This window comes from Miniopterus natalensis, chromosome 1, assembly GCF_054644295.1.
Source record: "Miniopterus natalensis isolate mMinNat1 chromosome 1, mMinNat1.hap1, whole genome shotgun sequence".
Taxonomy (NCBI): domain Eukaryota; kingdom Metazoa; phylum Chordata; class Mammalia; order Chiroptera; family Miniopteridae; genus Miniopterus; species Miniopterus natalensis.
In genome coordinates this window covers 64,394,428-64,418,890 of record NC_142081.1, presented here as the reverse complement: position 1 = coordinate 64,418,890, position 24,463 = coordinate 64,394,428, and the positions used below count along the sequence as shown (strand labels likewise).

General features: G+C 37.4%; 1 protein-coding gene across 2 annotated transcripts in view; it reads right to left on the bottom strand.

Annotated features, from left to right (window-relative positions):
• Positions 1 to 2,521: 2,521 nt before the first annotated feature.
• The window catches only part of AQR (aquarius intron-binding spliceosomal factor), an 88,721-nt gene continuing 66,779 nt past the window's right edge, over positions 2,522 to 24,463 (bottom strand). Inside the window, exons 27-35 of one of the 2 annotated variants that reach the window (XM_016220406.2) lie at positions 22,344 to 22,481; positions 18,535 to 18,606; positions 17,040 to 17,227; positions 16,269 to 16,440; positions 14,135 to 14,305; positions 9,964 to 10,049; positions 5,926 to 6,100; positions 4,179 to 4,292; positions 2,522 to 3,137 (exon numbers count right to left, since the gene is read on the bottom strand). In XM_016220406.2, coding sequence (XP_016075892.1) covers positions 2,826 to 3,137; positions 4,179 to 4,292; positions 5,926 to 6,100; positions 9,964 to 10,049; positions 14,135 to 14,305; positions 16,269 to 16,440; positions 17,040 to 17,227; positions 18,535 to 18,606; positions 22,344 to 22,481 — 1,428 coding nt within the window. In that variant the 3' untranslated portion in view covers positions 2,522 to 2,825. The remainder of the gene's footprint in view (positions 3,138 to 4,178; positions 4,293 to 5,925; positions 6,101 to 9,963; positions 10,050 to 14,134; positions 14,306 to 16,268; positions 16,441 to 17,039; positions 17,228 to 18,534; positions 18,607 to 22,343; positions 22,482 to 24,463) is intronic. The other variant, XM_016220407.2, reaches the window with a different exon arrangement.

The following is a 24,463-nucleotide window of genomic DNA, read 5'->3' as shown; positions in this document are numbered from 1 at the left end:
GTTTCCAGATCTTAGCTATTGTAAATAGTGCTGCTATGAACATAGGGATGCATATATTCGTTCTGATTAGTGTTTCAGGATTCTTAGGATATATTCCTAAAAGTGGGATCACTGGGTCAAAAAGCAGTTCCATTTTTAATTTTTTGAGGAAACTCCAGTTTTCCATAGTGACTGCATCAGTCTGCATTCCCACCAACAATGCTTGAGGTTTTCCCTTTCTCCACACCCTTGCCAGCACTTGTCGTTTGTTGACGGTAGCTATTCTAACAGGTGTGAGGTGATACCTCATTGTGGTTTTAATTTGCATCTCTCTGATTATTAGTGACTTTGAGCATTTTTCCATGTGTCTCTTGGCCATCTGTATTTCCTCTCTGGAGAAGTATCTATGGAGTCTTATTTTCTTTCAAAAGTTCTATGGTCAAATAAGTTTGAGAAATGCTAAGTTAAACAGAGTTAAACATGATTTTTTTCTAGCAGGAATTCTCAGAACTTTTAATTAGCTAACAATACATTGTGATTTGATGAAAAGGGAATAATTCATTGTTTCCCAGTTATTTGACCATGGAGCATGTTTTTCAGGGCGTATCTTGAGACTAGTGTTTCCTCTAATACATACTGAAAAATAATGGGGTCAGCCACATTTGTGTGTATGCGCAGAAGTTTAAGCGGCCACTGAAATAAGTATATGCCAAAAAGGAGAGAGCTGACTGAATGAAGCTGCCAAGTGCCAGTCAGCAGCAGCCATGCTGCATTCGGAACCACGCTCCTGGGGACTGGGCTCTGGTTTGTTCCTGGGAAGAAAAACGAAGGCATCAAAAGCTTCTGGATCCCAATGAATTAAAACCCCTTCCTGGGCACTGAAGAGCGCCAATGGATGAAGGAAAAATGGCTCAGTGCTGCTCCAGTTGTATTATCCTTAAACATCTATTGCATGATTGCTTCATAATTACAAAGACTAACTGTCAAGCATTTTTCACAGGAAGCAAGGCGCTGCTTGGCTGTAACTGCTCTTCTGGCTGGTGCAAAAGGGTCAGCGTTTTTTAAAATCTTTATCTTGTTTTAATTGAAGAAACATCTCTAAAAATACCATTCGAGTGGCTTCAAGATGAAAAGGAAAAAGCACATTCAACGTACAAAACTGAATAATGGCAACAATATAGACGGTCTGGGGGTGGGGAGCGCAGGATTCGGAGCCGCCGGAAGTCATCAGCAGGTCAGAAGCCGGGCGGAGCCGTCCTTCCCTCCGCAGAATCCCAGCTCCAGCGCGGCCGGCCTCCATGCCCCATGCCACGGCAGAGCGCTTCAGAGGCCCCCGGTCGGCAGGCGTGGTTCTGGATCCTCAAAGGTCAATTGCCGCCGCGTCGCCCTCATCAGCCTCCGTGCTCCCTGGACAGGGGCACAGCTAAGCACCCAAGTCAGAGGATTGGCTGGTGAGACCTGCGCTGTCCCGAAGCTTCGGGGAAAAGAGGACAGTGACTAATATTCTCTGAGCACCCAGATGCCAGATATTTTTGTGCACATTACCTCATTAATAAACAAACAAATCTTTCCCTCATTTTGTACATAAAGAAAACTGGGGCTTAGAGAGGTTATGAAACCAGCCCAAGGTCAATACAAATGCTGATGAGTAAATTGGGTTGAAGTCTGAGCCAGGTCCGCGTGAGCCCACGGTCTGCTGACCGGTGTCATGCTGTCTCCTGGTCATGAAATACACTTCATTTTATATCGGAGCATAACCGGCCTGTTTCTTCCAGGATCTAGCAAAACATCTCGGCTCTTATCACCACCCCAACTTCTAGAGACCTGACAATGTTTAGATCTCATCCATTTGCTCAAATCAATGCAGCTATTTATTTTCAACTGCTGGTAATCAACTCTCTTAACTCAGCATTTTGTGGAAAAAAGTCTAAATACTTGAATTGCTTCATTTCACGCTCATTCTCTTTGCGTGCATCTTTTTGGCTTGCTTTTAAAAATAGAGTCCAAATCATCGCATATTCAGATATGAAAAACAGGAGGGAGAGCAATGGGGACACTAATGGGAACTGGCCTCATGGCTCGGGTACCTGTGTGTGCAGTCATCCAAAAGAGGAAACTCTTGAATTTATAAAACAGTCGCTCCGGTGTGCTTGATTGAAAAAAGGAAACAAAACACTATCTTAGGACTGCAGACTTGGATTCGCCCGCTCTCCCAGGCCCACCCTGCCTAAGGCTATTTGATTCAGTCTCCTCATTGTTTAAAGTAAGAGTTGATCTCTTAAGTTCCTTTAAAAATTCTGTAGTTAACCGCAACTCACTGGCCTTTCCAGTGATCAAACAATTTAAAATAATTCAAATCCCACCACCATAATCCTTTTTAAAATTTCTTTGACAAATGCAAAGGACTTACCCATCCTCTAGTTAAATTTTGAGCCTGACAGGAAATCAAGCAGCAAAGAAAACTATATGGTGACCCAGTTAGGCTGTGATTTATAGTGTTTGGAAAACGGTTTTTTAAATAGAAGTTCACTAAAAACATAAATTATGTCATATATTCTGTAGAAAATTCTTTTAATGTTGGTATGATTAAAGATACACTCAGTTAATGAGAAAAACATCAAAGGAATGATTATTTGCCCTTCTGATTGAACAAATGAAATGGAGTTGTTCATACACATACAATTAAAAAATATATATCCAAAAACAACAACACTGATATCAGTTAACAAAAACAAGGACTGACCATTATTACCTTCAAAATGGCAGAAGCAAATATAAAATACAAAAAGTAGCTTTACTTTGACTTTACGAATGAAATGTCCTCCTTAAGAAAGGCTAGCATTCAGTTATTTGGTCGCCTCTGGGGCAGGTGTGGTGTCTTGGTGGGTGCCAGCCTCTGGGGGCACAGCCTCAGGTCCTGACGCAGCACCAGTGATCTCGGAGACAGCGGAGATGGCTTCTGGACTGGAACTAGCTCCTGTGTGACTGGGGGTGGTCTCAGTCTGAGAGGCTAATGGTTCTTGGCTGAAGCTGGCATCTGTTACACTGGGTATGTCAGCTTGAGTAGACATGCCCTCTTCTTCTGTTTCCAATTCTGTTTCCTGACTTTGAACTTCCTCACCTTCCTCTACCATAGCAGGTGGTAGCTGTAAAAAAGTCTATTAAAAAGAAAAAAATCAATATGAACTAACTCAAGTGAAAAAACACTGGCTTATAAAGTTAAGCTCTAATATTAACATTATCCCCCTAATAAATACTGTTCACTCTAGAGTTCTCCATAACACTGCTGGCCACACTGTATTTCACACAAACAACTCTGATGACAACCGCCTAGGTTTTGTTGACTGACTCTAAGAATATGCCAACACAGATATCATAAATAATGATAAAAATACATATTAAATCTTTAGAGAGGAAAGGAATATGAAAGCTATTAGATTTTTTAGCAAAGGAATTTGCTGTCACACTTCTGGAAAAACAGTAGCTGATTAGAACTGACTGACACATTAAATAGAGAAGGGCCGACTTTGATCAAGGAGCCCTGTGAGGGTGGGAGGAACCAAGCCTTAGGAAAAAGCCATGGCAGGGAGGGAGGAGGCTGGCAGGAGACTGTCCCACTTAAACACTGGAGCAGCTCCAGATGCTGAGCCTCGTTGCCTGGAGTAGGTGGGAAAGGGATCAGTGAAAAATGATAATGGATTACCAAGAGGCAAGAGGAAACCTTTGGGAATAATAAATATGTTCACTATCTTGACTGTGATGATGGTTTCACAGGTATATACATGTGTTGGAACATCAAATTGTGTAGTTTAAATATGTGGAATTTAGTGTATGCTAAATTTAAAACATAAAGGTGTTTTAAAACTATGGATGTTATATGAATAATAGCAACCCATTTTGGTTTCGTTGGTTTTCTACAAGGAATCAAATATTTAAAAATTTATTCTGAGGTGAAGGGGAATACAGTCAATAATATTGTGATGTGCTGCACAGTGACAGATGATGACTAGAATTAGTGGCGTGATCACACTGTAAGGTATAAAAATGCCAAGTCATTATATTGTACACCTGAAACTAATATAACTATTATAATATATTATATACCAACTATACTTAAATTTAAGAAAAGATTTATTCTGCATCAAAAAAGATTCCTTTTTCAGCAAGAAGACTAAGAGCCAGTGTTGAGAAAAACTCACCTGATGATAGTGATGTGTGGTCTGTATCAGGTGCATGTACATGTTGTATACGAAGTTTGCCATTTGGGGCATATTTTTTATTATCTGTACTTCAAGAGATGGTCTCTCCCCATTCTAGAAGGCAAAAAAGAAAGTTAAATATAGTGAAAAACACTAAAAGCTAACATTCCAAAAGGAGCCCACATTTCCATTTTATGTGTAAGCACTATTAGGGTCTAGAGGACATAAAGATCCAAGTGTGAGAATCCCATAAAGAATGAAGAGGATTCAATTTGAATTTAGAAAATGTAGAGCTCAGGGGGGAGCTAAGTCATTAGCTTTTTTTTTAATCCTTACCCAAGGATACTTTTTCCATTGCTTCTCAGAGAGAGTGGAAGGGAGGAAAGAAGAGGGAGGGAGGGAGGGAGGGAGGGAGGGAGGGAGAGGGAGGGACATGGATGTGAGAGAGACAAATTGACTGGTTGCCTCCCACACATGCCCCAACCAGGGCCAGGGACTGAGACTGCAACTGAGGTACGTGCCCTCTATGGGAATTGAACCCAGGACCCTTCAGTACACAGTCCGATGCTCTAACCACTGAGCAAACCTGCTAGGTCAAGAGTCATTAGCTTTTAATACAATTTCAGGCTGGTAAGTAAAACATGAGTTTTGGTCTACTAACTAATGTATAAGAAAAGGAGATAAGCAATCATTTGACTAGAGAGAAAAACCTACATGGTCTAAAGTAAATGGTCTCTAGTACTGCATATGCTCCAAAGGCAATTCTCAAGGTTATTCAGAAAGAATATGTTAAAACTGTTCTTCCTATTTATGTTTTTCTAAAAAATGAGAAGCTAGCAATATTCAGACTGTCAGTCATGAAGGTGAATATTCAAAAAGGAATTTTTACTAATAAAGAATGCTCAGATAGTACAGGATGCTGGCAAGCAGTAGTCTAAAGTGCAAACTCTGACTTGAGTATCTAGTGGAGTCATGTGGGGGAAAATATTAAATCACAGGGGCCCGCTCTGGCTCCACAGGTAGATTCAGTAAGTCTGAGGCAGAATGAGGCGATTCTAGTGGAGTGGTCGTGGTCTCTCACAACCACCTGAGAAATAATGCTTTATCAGTGCGGGTAAAGTAAACCATACTAGAGTAAAGACAAACAACTTTCCTATTTATAGTCAATTATAAAATGTTTATAAAGTCTCACCCTTTCTTACTACAGGAACAATTCAGAAAACCATAACGGTAAAGAACCTTTAACAAGAAAAAGAATTTCACCTTAAAGTGACAAATTATTTAAGGCACATAAAATTAGAAATATTCAGTACAATAGCATTTCCCAGAATTAAATGGGATGCCTGGCTTGCATATAAGCAGGTGTTTTGATAATGGTCACCTTCTGCAATGGTCACAGCATCTGTGTGCAGGGACTGTCATGCTTCAAAACAGGAGGGGTTTTTGTTTGTTTTGATCTGTTTACTTTCTTTCTCATGCATAAAACTGGATTAACAAGAAAACCTACAGAACAGGGCTATTACTGAGATGAAATGAGATAGTGTATGTAAAGAACTAATTGCTTGGTACCCGGTGAGCACTCAATAAGTGTTGGCATATATTATTTTTACATAGAAAATCTAATTTAGTTCCTCAATGCAAGCAGCACTCTAAACCAGTAATTGGCTGATCTTCCTGATGATGTTCCTAGCTACTGTGGTCACCAACAAGAGAACGCAGCTCTATACAATGAACTAAGAAGTCCTACCTTTCTATTGGTTGGGAAAGGTTCCGTTGGAATTATATGCAAATGAAGTGGGCGGGCCGTGAGCTGGCTAAAAGCTGGAGTTAGTTCAAAACAGTTTTGGAAGAGGGATACTCTGGCGAAGATATAAAGTCCAAGTCTGGCTCTAGACATGGCCACCACTAAGCGACGGACATCCCTTTGAGAAACAAACAAAATTAATTAACATACATCAAGATTAATAACATATTTACACAGCTTTTTCTTTCTCTTACATATTCCACTAAATATTCCTGTTGTGTCAATAAAAAGTTAAATTTCTTCAAAACTTACAGAATAAACATTAAGTTAATCAATGTTATGTGACTAGTAAACAGTGTACAAAGTTAATGCTATATTTAATCTCAATGTTGTTCTTTTTGCGGGAGTGGGGGTGGGAGCAGGAGGAGAGGATCACAAAATAACCGATGCACTGATTAACAAGACCTAAGTAGCTATTCTGGTATTATGATATAGTTCAGCTGTCAGTCACCACTATTAAAGTCAATCTGAACCAACCCTTCCTCTACTTCTTTACCTACCAAATTCCCAGGCTCTTCAAAGTCAAATTTTAGTTTCTAGATAATTCTCACCACATGGTTTTATACTTATTTGCAATAATAATTAAATATAAACATACAATATAATGATATAACATGACATAAAACCATGTCTTATTTATGTGTTTCCTCTAGTACCTAGGCTCGATGCCTGGCCTATAATAAGTATTCAGTGTTCACATAAACAGTAATAAAAATGGCTAAATTGAGTGATACAACTATACATATGACCACTTAATGAATTATGTCAGTTTTCTTTATCTTTTAAATAAATGATTTTTAAAACTTTATTTGAATCAAATAAATTTATAAAAGGAGGGCTATATATTAATTTTACCTCACTACTAGTATGTGTTTTAGTAAGAAAAGATAATTTTGGTTTTAAATATAGAGGACAGTTTGTTTTCTCAAGATGCCCTTACATGGCTATTTAAATTTGTGAGTATTTTACAAAAAAGACTTTCATGAGTAATAATAAAATCTGGTAAAATCATCCCTAATCCTTGAAAGAAAGTAATAGTGTTACAGAGATCAAATGTTACAAAGATCATATAATAACCAGGGACACCTACCTACTCCACTTCCCTCACATACACAAAACTATGAGATGCTCACTTAGGTAGGAGAAAACGTAACCCTTTGCACCAGCATCATGAAGAAATGTTATCTTCTAGGTTACTGCAAACCAAATTGTTTTTTATTTTCTCTACATTTCCTTAGAACCCCAAGGGGCCATGCTGCAGGTGGGTGGTTCCAACAATGGTGACTAGATGCACAGTGCAAGAAATACTTAGCATGAGCTCTCACACAAACATTATAAAGGAAAGTATAGTTAAAACAATGCTGTCAGAGTAAAAAGGATGGCAGTGATGGAAGCAGGACCTCAACTGCAGTCTTCATGGTAACCACTCTGTTACAATGTTCAGTTCTCCCCTTTACATCCAGAGGCTCTCCACCTCTAGGCAGAGCACAGATACAGTGCTTTTGCAGTGATCCTGAACTTGCCCCTCTGAAGACTCTTCTCTCCAGCCCCAGTGCTGCAGTGCAGTAAAGAGGCTCTACAAGCTTGATCTCACCTGCACAGGATAGTTAGACTAAAATCCTCTGCAGAGTCAAACGTAGGTACCTTCTAAGGATATGCTTGGTATCTCCCCAGCTGGACTCTAAGCTCCATGAGGGTAGAGGTCATAAATATTAGAGTTACTTCTACAGATCAAGAATCCAGCACACCAACAAATAATAGATCGACTTAAAAGTATTGGTAAATAAATGACCAAACACTATGAACATGACAAGCTACCAGGCAAAAAAGTAAATGAGTAGACAGGGTTCCCTGGAGCTGTATCTTGAACTCAAGGCAATGAGATTGCCACCTTCTCTCAGTCCCCAGGATGCAGCTGGACACAAAGAGCACTGCTAAACAACAAGCCCTCGTTCTGACAGAACCCCTGGAGGAGACAACACAGAAAGTGCCAGTGTCACTGCTTTGAACTGAACAAGTCCTGAGCATTTCTACTGGTACCCGGGCTATTCAAATCAGGTGGGGACAAGAACAACGAATGTTGAAAAAGGGACTAGAAATGTCTCACTACTCTGGTTTCCGAATAGCCCTGCCTGTCCTAAGACAGGTCTCTGGCTCCTATACCATTACCTGACGAGTCTACCCTGGATGAAAAAGATGTGGGCAAAAGAAATATGGCAGGCACTAGAAAACCAGAAGGGTTAAACAAAGTTACCATATGACCTAGGTAACTACACCCAAGAGAAAGGGAAACATGTCCACACAAAAGTTTGTACATGAATGTTCATAGCAGCATTATTCATCATGGCCACATAGTGGGAAAAAACAAATATCTGTCAGCTCATAAATGCTGAATAAACTGTGATAATCCGCACCATGGAATGTTATTTGGCAATAAATGGTTTAAGAACATATCATGCCAAGGGATTCCATTTACACAAAGTGTCCAGAATGGGCAAACCTACAAAGAGAAGGGAGAATGGTGGTTGCTAAGAACCTGGGGGAGAGGGAAGGGAGTAACTGCTGGTAAGTACAGGGTTTCTTGTTGGAGTGAAGAAAATGTCCTAAAATTGATTGTGAAAATAGTTGCATAGCTCTATGAATATACCAAAAGCCACTGACTTATACACTTAAAATATGTAAATTGTATAGTATATGAATTGTATCTCAATAAAGCTATTATTTAAAAGAAAAATATGGAAGAAAGTAGGTTTCCTTGGTCTCTTGAAACTTTTAAAACACAAAGTATTAAAAAAACAAAGATACAACAGATTATCTCTGCAAACCAAAATATTCTATGAAGAGTTGGACAAAATTCTAGCTAAGCTACCTAAGGAATTTTGGGTAACTGGAAGCCCAAATAATAATTAAATTGACATTTCCCCTGTATACTTTAACAACAACTGAACCATCACCAGCAACCCCCTAAAGAAGCTGAATGTTCAAGAGCAAATTTTGTCAAATACAAAGAAGGCTGATTAACTGGAAAATGGTATTTTTGCTTAGAAAAATCTTGATATTAGACAATACTGAAATCAGATTTTTTTTAACCCTTCATTTACAATAAACATTTTACCATCATCATCTTTTTTTTAAAGTTTCCAGAAAAGTCAGGCAAAGATAGCACAGAGCTAAACTCATGGGAATTTGGAAAAGACAAAGCACAACGGAGTAAGAGAAAAGGTGGGGAGGGGAAGAAGCAATATTCGTGTACTTACACTGCGAGTTTTTGAGAGATAAAGGGAACTGCTTTTTAGAAAAGTTAGTTTCCAAATACACGCTTGACACTTAAATAAGCAAAAATAAACTGTATTTTCGAATGCGACAGTCTTCAAACAATTTCTTGAAACATGCTATCTTTGCTTACTCTTACATAAAAGTTATTAGTCTAACAGAACCTGATCGCTGAGCTAAGCTCCAAACAGATCTTTACTTACTGATAACATTATGAGCACTTGGAGAATTTTCTTTTTATATGCACCAAATAAAATAATAAAATGAACTCTCTATATAGTTTTGCTATTAAGTCATAAGAGTTGAAGGTTTATATAAAACTAAAAAGATGTTTTGTAATAAGATTTTATTCCCATAAATCTCTAGCACATAAATACATCACAATAAATGATGAAAATAGATTGTTTGTTTTGGCAATTCATAATCCTGAGGGAACAAATGGTTCCTTTACCCTCTAACAGTGAAGCTGAGAGACTGTGTGGAAATGTCAGAAATCCTGTGCAAGAAAAAATTCATTCTGAAGACAGTTTGTACCACTTTACTTCCATTAATTTCTCATGGTAAGTTTCCAGCATACAGCACCAAAAGCTGCCATGAGAACTAATGACACTTCAAACTTAAAAAAAGTAAAACTACTTAGCCACAGAAGTTTAAAACTGAAGCAGATGGTAATATTCAATAATATTATGACAGTTTTTCCTCACGTACCTCAGATGGCCCACTGCCCTGGTTCGTACTAGAGACAGAAGAATATAATCATTCTGTTGACCTTGAAATCTGTCAACAGTTGTCACCTAGAAAGAAAACATGGTAAATATGGAACATTTAAAATAATCAATCCCAAAAGAGACATGATCATATACTCGGAATTCAAAAGATAAGTTAATGAACACGAGCTATGAAATAAACCACAGTAACCCGATTAGGCAATATCCCTAAGTTATTCACGCTTAAGGCGTCCATCTCCACCTCTGCTGATAACTGAGTAACTACCTGTGGAATTCACAGTCTTCCCCGCATCCATCTTTACTTCTGCTGATAGCTGAATAACTAACTACCTGTGGAATTCACAGTCTTCCCCTACATCAATCTCCACCTCTGCTGATAGCTGAATAACTACCTGTGGAATTCACAGTCTTCCCCTACATTCATTTTTACCTCTGCTGACAGCGGAATAACATCTGTGGAATTCACAGTCCTCCCCTACTGAACTACTCAACTTCATGAAAGCAGGGAATGTGTTTAGCTCATTACCTGGTATCCCAGTGTGATGCCCAGCAATATAACTTAGTTTGCTCACTTATTATTTAACATATTCCTACTTCTCATGTATAGCATTCCTCTGTCAAAAAATAAACAAGTAATCTTTGTAGTACTTTTTGTTCAGTTTAAAAATACATGCACGCCTGGCCGGGTGTAGCTCAGCGGTTGAGCATCGACCTAGGATCCAGGCCATCAGGGTTCGATTCCCAGTCAGGGCACATGCCCGGGTTGTGGGCTAGGCAGCCGATCAATGACTCTCTCATCATTGATACTTCTATCTCTCTCTCTCCCTCTCCTTTCCTCTCTCTGAAATGAATAAAGATATATATATTAAAAAAAAGTTTAAAAATAAATAAATAAATAAATAAATAAATAAATAAATAAATAAATAAAAACTGTTAAAAATACATGCACGAGTAAAGAAATTCAGGGAGATTTCAGTCTAATATTGACACTCAAGCATTTATCTCTTTTTCATTAACTCAAAAGAAAATTTAAATGCTTATGCTGCACAACCTACAATCATGATCCTACCTTTAGATGTTAACATTTCCTTTTAAATAAGCTTCACAGAGGTATAATTTCTTACAATAAAATGTACTCATTTAAATGTACAATTAGATAAATTCTGACAATATATACTCCCATATAACCACCAATACAATTAAAATTGCTGAGACCTCAGGCCCCTTTGTTATCAAATCTGTATCCCCCAACTCCAAGCAACCACTGATCTGCTTTCTGTTACTATGCATACCCTTTTTTGTCTAACTTCTTTCGCTCAGCACATATCTCTGAGATTCATGCACGTGTTGTATCCATTAAAAGTTCATACTTTTTTACCACTGAGTAGTATTCCACTGGATGCATACACTACAATTTGTTTCTCCTGCACTTGTTCATGACTCCTGGACTGTCTCTGGTTTGGGGCTATTTTGAATAAGACTGCAACAAACATTCCTGTATAAATATTTTTGGTTTTGTGTCATGTTTTCACTGCTGTTGGATAAAAGCTGGGAGTGAAATTGCTGAGCTGTATGGAAAGTGTGCGTGTAACTTTATAAGAAACTGTCAAACTGTTTCCCAAAGTTTCTGTACCACCTTACACCTTCACCAGCAATGTTCCAATTCCAGACGTCCAGCCGCTCCACATCCTTGCCAACACTTAGTAGATGTCAATCCTTATCATTTTAGCCATTCTACTGGGTGTGTATCATACCTCGCTGTAGTTTCAATTTGCATTTCCCTGACAACAGATGGTGGTAAGCACGGTTTCAGGTGCTTATTGGCCATTTGTATGTCTTCTTGTGTGAAATGTCAGTTCAATACATTTGCCATTTAATACTGGGTTGTCCTCATTTAACACTGACTTTTATAGAAGTTCTTATATTCTGGATACAAGTCCTTTGCTCTTGTGTGTGGATGTTATACTGGGAAATTCTATTGCCATCCTGACCATGTAGGGAGCTTGTCTGAGAACTGGGCTCACAAACTGAGAACGGCAGGGCAGAAGGATGAGCTGAAACCTGGTCTTTGATGACATCACTGAGTCACTGTAACCCCACCATGGAGCCATGCTACTTTCATCTTGCTATGGGAGAGAATCACTTTATTATTGGAATTAAGTTTTTCTGTTGCTTATAGATAAGGGAACTCAGATATTGAGGTCCCTCTATTTCTAAACTTTCTACATTTCAAAGTTATTAGTTTCTCATTTTTCACTCTCTATATCCCTTATGAAGTGTTTCATAGTGTCTATTCCTCACAGCAGTCTTTCATTGTCTTCATTTCTATAATTTTGTTTTATTTTCTTCCAGTTCACATTCTGTCTCTTCCTGAGTTCAATTCTATACTCTGTAGTCTTCCCTCTCAGATACAGTTACTTCATTAAGTACTTTAAAATTCAAAGCCAAATATGTACTCAAAATTTTTATCTGTTCTAGGCCAACATGTTCTCTGGAATATGTATCTTGTCTATTAGTTTGTTTTTATGCTCTTGACCTGTTTTTTGTTCCCTATATAAATCGAGCTGGTACTCGTTTCCTTTTCCCTACTATTTCATCATTGAATAAGTGAATTTCCTAAAGAAATCCACTTACTATGCAAGAGATTAGGCTGGGTGAGCAAGACTTTTCTAAAGGCTGGATGCTTTTTACAACAGAAGGTTCTCTTTTCTTCTGCTACTATAGACAGTCTATTTGCAAATAAAGACAGCTCACCTACAGGCTTCTTTGAACCAACCTGGAACCAGGGAGACTTCAGCTCACCCTAATTCCTGCATCCACTGTTGAATAACAGGGACGTGGCTCTTGTGTTTCCGAGTGCGACACTCACCTTCGGGAAGTGTATATTTGCCGGCACTTTCAAGACTAATCCCCTAGATTCTCTTCTCCCCCCAGTTTCTTCACGATGTTAGTCACCCTACCTGTGCTATCTCACTAAACATGGAGTTTGTCTTCCATTCCTATTTTCCCCCTTACTTTTGGGTTATTTCCAAGAAAAGGTGAAAGAGCTTTTATATAGCCATATTTGCAACCAAAGTCCTAATTTCATCATTACTAATATGTTTGGTTACCCTTTCCAGTTTTCAACTCTTTATTTACAAAATCAAGCACATTCATTTTTATTTGATATTACTCCTTCGCATCTCGTTTGCTGTGAACATGACCACAAAATGTTTTTCCCACTACATTTTCTTTCTGCTACATTGCTAGCATTCAGCCTACTGGGAACATTTAATTAACCCTCAGTTATTTTCACTGCCTAGATCAGCACTGCCCAATATAAATATAACACAAGTTATATGTGATTTTGTAATAGCCACTGGTAATAGTGAGATTTTACAATAGCTGTCTTAGATTCCTGGAGTCTTGCAGATGTCCTCTATCTAGCTAATCCTTCTGGGTTGCTAGTGACTAGACAGTTTGATGTGACCACATGATTATCCTATATTCTTGTTATATAAGACTGACTGATGTGACAACTGTGGATTGAGCAAAAATTATTTTTAAAAGGGATTAAGACTCAACCTCAGGAGGAACTAAGGCAGTGGAAGGAATCACAACATATGAAATTCCTTAAATAAAAATGTATTAGCTTTAAATAATTGTGCCTATGTTACTCATAGTAAAAAAAAACCAAAAAAACCCTTTACAGAAAAAAAAAAAATCTTAGGTCTGGATGCACTGTATAATTTTCCTTTATCTTCAAGAAAAAACAGTCCCCTATACACACACAAGAGGCAGTACAAATTATACCTTTGCAAACAAAACAAAAAGTGATTCAATTCCCATTTCTATTCTAACAGTACCTAAACAATAATTTTGTTATCCATCATTTTGCCAATGAAAGGTTTTAAAAACATTTATTTCTGATTACAATCTATAAAAATCTTCAGTGTGGTAGTTGAGACAGAAGTTCAAAGAAAACCAATAACACTGTCAGTTAGGATTGCCAGAGAATTTATAGTTACCATAACTCCATTTTCTCACATGTCTTAAAAGGAGATAGCAAAGAGACAAGTGGAACAATATAAATAACTCATAATAAATATAAATCTTCCCGTCCTACCAACATCATGAACAAGAGAACATATGCATTGTATTCATAAAAGTACCTTATTTGGTCTTCCAATCAATGGATTGCTCCCGCATCGTCTGTTGATAATGTCACGAATAAGATGCTTCTGCCCATTATAAGTTGTTAGAATACTGATCTTGTCAGCAGGGTAACCAAGTAAACACATGTACATAAAGAGAGCCACCACATATTCTGCCTCTCCAAGGTTCTGTAATGCAAACATAGTCAGACTGAGCATTTATTTCCTTTTCTTTCAATTTCATAGAAAAATGGTTAACTAGCACAGTTTGTTCATTTATCACACTTCAAGAGGTGAAGAGTTAATAATCTGGACAAGTGAGTATCTTACATAAAACTGATGAACTGCCTTATTTTAGATTAACATTGATAAATAAACATAGAGTAATATAATTATTATCCTTTGACAGTTACAATATATTTGTAATATATAGAACATCATAAAATAAAAGTTACCAACTTAAAGACGTAATATTTCTGGGACCGCAAGAATCACAATACAGACCAATAATTTTCTGTTGCAGTGTACTGGAACTAGGGCTATGTGAGAAACATTTAACATAAAGGGGCGAGGTAACGCTCAGAAGCCAGTGTAAAATCCAGTCTAACAGCATATCCATCTAACAGTGTTAACTGTCAATTTCACACAATGTTTTTCCTCCTTCTTCCTACGTCACGGTACTGTTTGTGTTTAGTGTTTGTTCTCTTGTGATGGCCGCCATCGCTGCCAGACCACTTTAGGTGGGAGAGGATGTGGCCCCAGGTTGTCAGTCTGGCTGACTGTGAGGTAGGAGACTGGTTCTAGACCGGTGGGAAGGAGTCTAACTAAACTTGAAAGTCAGGAAGCATACACAAGGCTGTTTAATCCAGTTCAGTGGAGACTAAATTGGAGTAGAGATGAGGGAAGTAAAATAAGAATATAAGCATAACATAAAAATCAAAAAAGAAAGACAAGAAGCCGGACTTCATGTCAAGGCAACAGGAAAATTACAGGAGGACCTTCAGAAAAGCCATTTATATTCCGGTGACACTCATACAGTTTGAGTTATCTCTTAAATTTTCTAGTTCTTTGGAAGACAGGAGGGAAAAGAAACCATATGGCTGTAAATTTTATCAATTTTGTTATCAATAGCAAACTACATTTATCTAAGCATCAACTCTAATATAGGTAAAAGAACGTATCTTGTGGTATATATGCTGCCAGACCTTTTTGTATAGATTATCAGTATATATTTCTATATGTATGCGTTTCTCTTCCTTTTTAAAAATAAAATGGACACTATAAATATACTTACAACTTCATTTTTTTCATTTAATACAGCATAAACATTTTTCCTGGCAGTAAACCAAGTTATAATGTTATTCTTAGTGGCAATTTAGTACTTCATTACATGGAATAGGTAACAGTGTAATTAATCCCTACTGATTAAGACATTAAGGTTGTTTCTCATTTCCAAAATAATTTGCAGTAAAAGAAAAAGATAAAATAAACATTTTAGCATACAAGTCTTTGCAAATTCATCTAATTTTTTAAAGGACAAATTCCTAGAAGTGAGAACACTGTGCTTTTAATACATACTGACAGTCTGTCTTAAAATTACTTTCCTACGAGCCTTGCATGAGTACAGAATTTCCTCAAACCTGCCCCAGCAAAGTAGTGTCAGAGGTGAAAATATGTCCCAGTGGTTTGTACTTGCTATAAATCTACATTTCAGTGTGTGTGTAAATTGCATATTCTTGTCCTTACTGCATTTTTCTGTTGGAGCACTGATTTTTTTTAAAAAGCAATGTATAAGAGTTCTATACATTCAGACTTCAACCCACTGTTTGCTAAGTGTTGAAAATAAATTTTTTCTCTCAAACCAATATTTTTCTTTATGATTTTTGCTTTTGGTAACAAGCTTAATAAGATCTTTCTCACCCCAATAATCATATATTCATCAATATTTTCTTCTTTCTAGAAAGTTTGCTTATAGTTTCTTTTGTGAATGTATCTTCAATCAATCTGAAATTAAATTTTTGTGTTGTGCAGAGAAGGGGATCTAACTTACCTTTACTCCATGACTAGCCACATGGTTCTGTATCACTAATTTAGGTAGTAATTCAGTCCGGCAAAAGCAAAATAACGTAAAAGTTTCATGTTTTTTTCTTACCTGATAAAAGTAAGGATTAGGTTCAGACTCTCCTACTCCTTGGAAATCTTCAACATTGATGAGCTGGAAGTCATACAGCAAGCCAGCATTTGCTGTACTGAACTCTGGCAAGAGCTGCACGTGGGGTAAGTTGCCTAGTTTCTTGTATCGCCAGTTGTACAGGTTGCACAAGCTGTCCAAAGACAAATCCCCCCAAACAGGAAACGTTAGTAAGGTGAAAGCCCCTTTAACATACAGAAGGGTGTTTCTAAGGAACTGTGCTCTTCCTCTTAACGTTCATGTTCCCCAATTTTGTGCTCACCTTTCTAGCAGTAATGCTTCTCCAATCTTTGCCTCCCTACTTAAACTAACCAAATCAGAAGATAGAGGACATTACAGAAATGACAGCTCCCTTGTGCTCTCTGAGGTACATGCTATCTTCACTCAAATTAAAAAAGCAGGGAAAAGTTTGTAAATTCAGAAAAATGTTGAGGTATCTGAGATAGAGCCTGCACACTTTATGAAGCAAGAACTGGTATGCTCACCTCTTACTTTTTGCTTCATATTTCAAAATGATACTAACCGTAGACCTTTTGGGGGCATTAAAAAAAGAAGAAACAGTGGAAAAAATAATTTGGTCAATGTACAACCCATGCCAAAGGCAATCAAGGTGCTTTCAGATACTTGGGAGACCAGTTCCTGGACAGCATGAGTGCTGAGTTTATACAGAGATGTTATCAAACACTTGGATTATGGAACTGATGTCCTGGAGTGATCCCCTCCCTCCTTTACCTTGCTCTGGCTCTCCCCTGGGCATCGAGGTCCACAGTAGGAACTCCAATCCGGACAAAGCGAGTGAAGAGAGACTGTTCCATGTTTGAATACTTCTGAAAGGCCATGTTCTTAATGACTGGAGGTAGCTGGTGATGATCACCAATCATAATCCATCGTTTCAGTCGGCTAAAACCATCCTGAGGATTCTAGAAATGACAAGTGAGGAAATGGCAAAATATTCTAATGGATACATTATCCTGCTAGTCTCCAATTTATTGCACAAGATTCTTGCTATTCAAAAAACGGCTTCATTAGCTTACTAATTCTTCATATTCACCAGCTCCACAGAGAGGAATCTGGCAAATTTATAGGATGACTTGTGAATCAAATATGGGTACCATAGCTCTTTGCTGATAGTGTGTGAGGAAGGATGGGAGATTGAGAAGGTAAGCATGGAATTACCCTATTTTAACAGGTAGAGTAATCCAAACAGATGAGAGGCTTAGGTCAGGATTAAGCAAAGAGTGCAAAGAAAGAAACAGATGCTCACGTGGGGCAATAAAAAGATGTCAAAGTAAACACCTTGTATCATAATTATGCAGAGAGCCAGTTCTGCACCCCTCAACGCAGTAAAAATTATACCTTTTTAATTTCCTATGCTACTATTTCAATTTCCTACTCTATGTGTCTCCTTGTTCCGTGAAACATATGTTGATAAAATACATTTCAAATCCCAAGTAACTTGGCTCATAAAACTACTTTTGGAACCCAACTTATTTATCAGTTAGAGCAGTATCTATTCTTAAATTGGGAACTCCACATTTTGTTTTTAATACTTCCATACTAAAGACTATTGCACAATAAGAAACATACTTAAACATCATCATTTAGCTCAAAAAAATTTAGGCATAAAATAAAGAAAAGCAATGTACCCAATAAACATCAAAAATAATTCTGGAAACAATTCTAACAAAAGAAATAAAAAAATAGTCAGCCAGCATGGTTCAGAGGTTGAGCATCAACCTATGATCCAGGAGACCACTGTTTGATTCCTGGTCAGGGCACATGCCCGGGTTGCGGGCTCGATCCCCAGTGGGGGTCATGCAGGAGAGGCAGCTGATCAATGACTCTCATTATTAATGTTTCTATTTCTCTCTCCCTCTCCCTTCCTCTCTCTGAAGTCAATAAAGACATTACAAAAAATAAATAAAAATTGCTTTTCTTCCTTCCAAACTGCATAAAAATGCAATTTTCTTTATTAAAATTACTAAGTCTTTTCAAAACTCATACATAAATTATGAATTTTTAAATAGTACTCCCAGAAATAATATAAACTACTATATAACCAGTGAATGGATTAAAGGAAATTTACAGGTTTAAAACAGAATATCAAACATAATGATGTTAAAGAAAATAATTATGGCAATTAGCACCCCCAAAATTATCTAGCTTTCTGATGCTGCCCCTGGGAATTCTTAAAGCTCTTTCTTTGTTTCAAATCTCAATAGCTTACCTGTAGAAGGAGAGGTATAAAAGTTTCTATCTCCAGAATCTGAGCAGCCTCCTCCATTAAAATGTTGTCATACTGAGAAAGGGAGAAAGAGAAAAGCCTGTCAACAAGACAGCTTGAAAGCCAAACAATACCATCATAACTACAACCATCATGCAAAAAAATCCTAAATAATTTCAGATAAAAGTAATAAATTATTCAAACAGAAAGTTCACGGTCTTATTTATCACTATGCCTCTGCTTCTCCTACTTGTATTTAACCTCAGGGAAGCCCCCCAAATATATAACTACATTGAGAAGATCTTGCATATCATTGCTTGGAATATAACATCAATTCAGTTCTTTATGTTCTACATAAGCAAGAATCAATTTATCATTATATACGAGGTCATTTTCACTGGTACTTCTTTTTCTTTTAAAATTTTAAAAATTAGTTTACATTCAGTATTATTTTGTAATGGTTTCAGGTGTAGAGCATACTGGTTAGCTAAGTGCATATTTTTCCTGATAGTTCTAGTACCCAACTGGCACCGTACATAGTTATCACAATATTAATGACTATCTTTTTCTATGCTGTACTTTACATCCCCATGACGATTCTGTAACAACCAATTTGTACTTCTCATCCATTGGTACTCTCATCATAGGTAGTACTTTGAGGTAATTTTTCCCCTCTTATGAATCCTACCCAGCACTCAACAATCTCTTTCTGTTTCAGCCCCTGGCAGTCAATATATCACCAAAGTATGTTAATCTTACCTTCACAAAAACCCTCTTGAATCTATTCTCTTTTTTCCATTTCTACCACCACTATCACTCTAGTCTAAGCCACTACTCTGACCACTGCAAGCAATCTATTTACTAGTCCCTCCCCTTCCTGTCTTGCACCACCTAAATCACTGACACAGCAGTCATCCAATCACTTCACCTCCCTGGTGTCACACCTTTCCAACTGTCTTAGGGGAAAAAACCCTTCATATGGCTATATTAAGTTAGGGCCCATGGTCAATCTGGCCCTTGCCTTCCTCTCCTACTTTGTATGTCACCTTCTCCCATTTCATTTTCTCAGAAATGGCAAAACCATCCCTGCCTCTGGCCCTCTGCACATGCTGTTTTCTTTACTGTCTGTCTGCTTGGCTCTTTCTCATTCTTAAGTATCAGGTTAGACCCCACTGTATCTAGGCCTTCTCTGGCCTCCAACCTAAAGTGGGCTCCACGTATTCTTTTCCCTTGTGTCGCAGCACACCACAATTTGTAATTCTGTGTATTTACTTGTCTGATCCCTGTATCCTCCCACTAGCCCAGTGTACAGTAATGTTAGGCACTGCACATTTGTAAAATAATAAAATGTCAAGTATTTTTCCAACATAAGGAAATTTCATTCTCTCTTTGGTGATTATTTCTGTTTTATCTGCCTGATTTTCTTCTAGATCAGTTCTCAACATGTTTTTATCACTCTTCTCTACTTCTGATTCTGATTGCTACTTAGTGTATCTTACTCCTTGTTTTATTAGTTAAACACCTTTGAGAATCTCACTAAGTACATATTAGAGTTCCTTTGTTTTATGTTTTTAGTTTTCTCCTCTTATTTTGTTTTCTAGGGAAGTGTAAAGTAGGGAGATCATATTTCCTCCCTCTTAATGCTTAACTAACTCTCTCCTTTTAAACTAATTGTTCATATATCCTATATTTCTGTGCTACTCATTTTGATATGCTTGCATCTATATTTGTCCAAGATTGGTAACTGAGCCAGATTTCCATTGGACAGGGTGAAAGTTAAAGTTCAATTCTGCACTGTTTCTTACTGAAAAAGGTTTAGGCATGTGGGTGGTATCTTCTCTAGCTCTATCTGATTCTGAATTTCCCTATTACCATGATTAATTAGGTCATCCTGCTGAGAGCTTAGGAGAAGGAGGAGTTCAAAAAGTCACACTTTCACTGAAGTCCCTGCATGGGCTCTCAGGATCATAGACACACTATGCAAAACAGAACTGGAAAAGCTCAAAGGAGACAGCTTAAAGAGTCTCCTTTTTGGAAAACTCTGAAAATGTAATGCAATTCAACTTATAAAAACATATCTACAGATTCTGCTTTTGAAAAAGGAGCTTTTAACCACAAAGCAAAATTATGACAACTATATTGAGGATGTGCTCGCATGTCTCCTTGGGACAGCACAGTCAAAAGACAAGGCCTAACATGGAAATCTAACATTCTTTATTGATACAAATTAAAATAACAAAGGAAATACTAAAAGAGTTGAAAGACTGGATAAGTGAGGAGGATCAGGAAGCAGGGGCCTCCTTTTTAAAATTTTAAGCAGATCTACAAGGTTAAGCTCTTAAACCAGATACATGTATAAGTTGGATAAAAATAAAACTTTAAAATTAAAAACATAAAAAAATCTAAGAGATACTATCAGCACTCATGCTATCTTTAGATGTATAGTACAATGTAAGTGACGAAAATGATTAATGAAAATGTGATAAGCTACAAGTAATATGTTTAAGAATATTCATGAGAGCCTAGCTGGGCATGGCTCAGCGGTTGAGCATCGACCTAGGATCCAGGCGATCAGGGTTCGATTCCCGGTCAGGGCACGTGCCCGGGTCGAGGGCCTGATCCCCAGCTGGGGGCGTGCAGGAGGCAGCCGATCAATGACTCTCTCATCATTGATGTTTCTCTCTCTCTCTCTCCTTCTCCTTTCCTCTCTCTGAAATCAATAAAGATATATTAAAAAAAAAAAAAAGAATATTCATGAGAAAAGCTGCATGAAAGCATAACTTTTCACTATAATTGCATCATCTCCCCCTGTAACTAAACTGATAAGATTTAATATCAAATTCAAAGTATATTATATGTCAGCCCCAAGAATAAAATATTTAAGTGAAAAATTCTCACTAATAATTTGAAAAGGGTAACTTCACACTACCTTTTAATAAATTAACGTATGTGTCCTATCTTGCAGCTGAGGAATCTTTCATCCAAGATAACAACAACTCTAGCACCTTGAATTTATTTAGCACCTATCTTTCAGTTAACGTGTAACACTGAAAAATTTGTCAGTTACTTTCATCAACAACAAATGCTTTGCAAACTCTGAATTCAAACCAGTATACAACCGTATTTTAAACAATCTCAGATAAACCAGCTGCAGGAAAGTTAAATGATTAGCATTAAAATCAGAGTCTAGGTCAGTATCACTAGCAAAGTCACAGAGTCTGCAAATTCAAATTTACTGCTCAGTTATTACATTCCATTTCACCGAGTCACAACACAAGCTAACAGGCTATTCCATGCCCTTTAGGTCTCTGGTTTTTATCATGTGATTAAGTCATTTAATATCTCATCCTACAGTCTAAATAAGAGTATTCCATATCCTCACATGGAGGCTTTTTATTTATTGAATGAACAAATAACGTGTGCTTAATGCAAGCATATAGATGTTTAATAGGTGAAAGCCATTGCCAAATGTTATTTTTATAGCTTTTAGTTCTGTTCAGAGATTTTTCACATATTGGAAATATATTAATGTATTTTAACAAGTATTAAAATTTGGTTAGACAATCAGATGGTTATAATATTGTTTAATGGGTATATTACTGATTTAGAACAATTACATTTAAGGTCACTAATCATATAAACATAGGAAGTTATCATCACTTTAAGAGACATTTTTAAGTAATTATAAATGCAAACTTCAATGAGTGGTAAGCCAATCTCCAAGGGAAATGGCCTATGTTAAAAAAAAGAAAGCACAAAAAACTAACAGCTGAACAAATGATGAATTAAGGAACTAAAATATAAGTCTTTACCTTAAAACCTAACTTGACTAAATCATGTCGTTTTAAGGCAGCATGAGTACAGGTCATGGCAATAATTTTGGCTTCTTTCACCAAAAGGTATTTAGATCTGTCCAGTCCACTTCGAAGCAGTTCAGAGGCCCTAAATTCCTATGGGAATAGGAAAGGCAGTGAGAGATTATTTTAGAAAAATAAACAGTTTATGCATACATCCACACAATCCAGTTAATCAGACTTAATTCCTGAGAATTTACATATCATACACTAAGCGTAAAGAATCATAATTCTTTTCATTATTAGTTAGGTATTAATTGAATTAAAATAATAGCTGACAGTTAAGTTACAATTTGAACTGTTTTTTGTAAAAGGTAAAACATCTGTAATATTAAGAAAAATATTAGGCCCGGCCGGGTGGCTCATTTGGTTGGAGCATCGTCCCGTAGTACACCAAAGGGCTGCGGGTTCATTTCCCAGCCAGGGAACATACCGAGGTTCTGGGTTCAATCCCTGGTTGGGGCGCTTATGGGAGGCAACCTATTGATGTTTCTCTCACATTGATGTTTCTATTTATCTCTCTCTCCCCCTTCCTCTCTCTAAACATATCCTCGGCGAGGATTAAAAACAACAAACAAACAAAAACCCAACAATACTGAATAAAAGATCAATTACCACTATACTTATCTATTACTCAAGGTGCCTCCAGGAAAACTAAAACTATTTCAAGTATTCATAACAAAGGTGAATTTAATGCAGGGGACTTGTTACCCAGGGGACAGAGGAGTAGAAAGCCAATGAGGGAATGTCGAAGTAACCCAGAGATTAGCAACAGCAGGAAGTTACGACATTCCTCGACTAAGGACAAAGGGAGGAGGCTGCCCCATCAGAGCCCAAGGACAAGGGTACGAGAATAAGCTGGGACCCCAGAGGGCCAGGCCAGCAGAGAGAGATGAATCCCATGGCCAAGAGAGGTGGTGTGAAATATCTTGGCTTTTCTTTTTCTTCTATTTCTTCTACATTTCTCATTGGCTAAACCCAGTAAGTCAGCTGACATGGGAAGCTGGGAAATTAAACCTCCAAAGGTCAGCCCCTGACCATGGCAGAGGATCCCCCATAGAGCAGAGCTGGGGAATGGACAAGAGATGGATGTGAGGAGCAAACAAGCCCAAACAGAGTACCTAATAACAACTTTTATCAAATGTGAACATTATATCATACTTACTTCAGACTTTTTAAATAACATCTTCATTTTGTTTTTTAAATAATTAAAACATTACAAGTACAGGTGAGGTACCCTGAATATTCCTCTCCACACTCCCTCCCCAGACAACTACTATAATAATTATAGGCTTTAATCATTTTACTTTGTTTATGTAACTATAAACATACTATAATATTGTTTTGCAGGTCTTATATTTTTATTTATTATTGCATTGTATTATTCTGTATTTACCATCCATCCACCTACCCATATCATATAACAGTATTTACTGAACATATACTATGTGTTAGATACTATTCTAGAGAGTAGGGCTATAATCATATTTAAAGGTACAAAGACAAAAGAGGCAAAGTCTCTGCTGTTCTACCTGGAATAATCCTAAACTTTCTCACTGAGGAATCTGAGTCTGAATGTGATCCCTTTGCAGGACTGTTATAGTCTTCCAATGATGTTTTCTAGAAGGAATGAGAAAACCAGGAAGCACCCCACGGGTCCCTGGGTTTCAGACATATCCTTCTCTGTCCCCTTTGTACAGTGGTGATCCTTATTTCACTTCAGTGATCAGGATCAATCATCCTGGTTAGTCAGCAACCTCACTTTTTGTCCACTGAAAAAAGGGGCGTGAAGAACTTAGAATGGCCTCATGGCAGTCTCAAATCCGAATTCAAAGAACTACCATTGAATCTTCTGATGGAAGCAAGTCTTTCTTAAATATTAAGACTTTTACACAAGAAAAGCCAGAATAATGGGCATTCAATTCATACCTTAATTTTTACTTATTTCTTGAACTAGAACTACAAATATTTGCAATAAGCTCACTTAAAAGTAACAAGCTTGTTTGTCAGATTTTAATATTTCATTTACTTCACTCAAAAAAAAACCCAACAAACCAACAACTAAACTTAAAACCTTT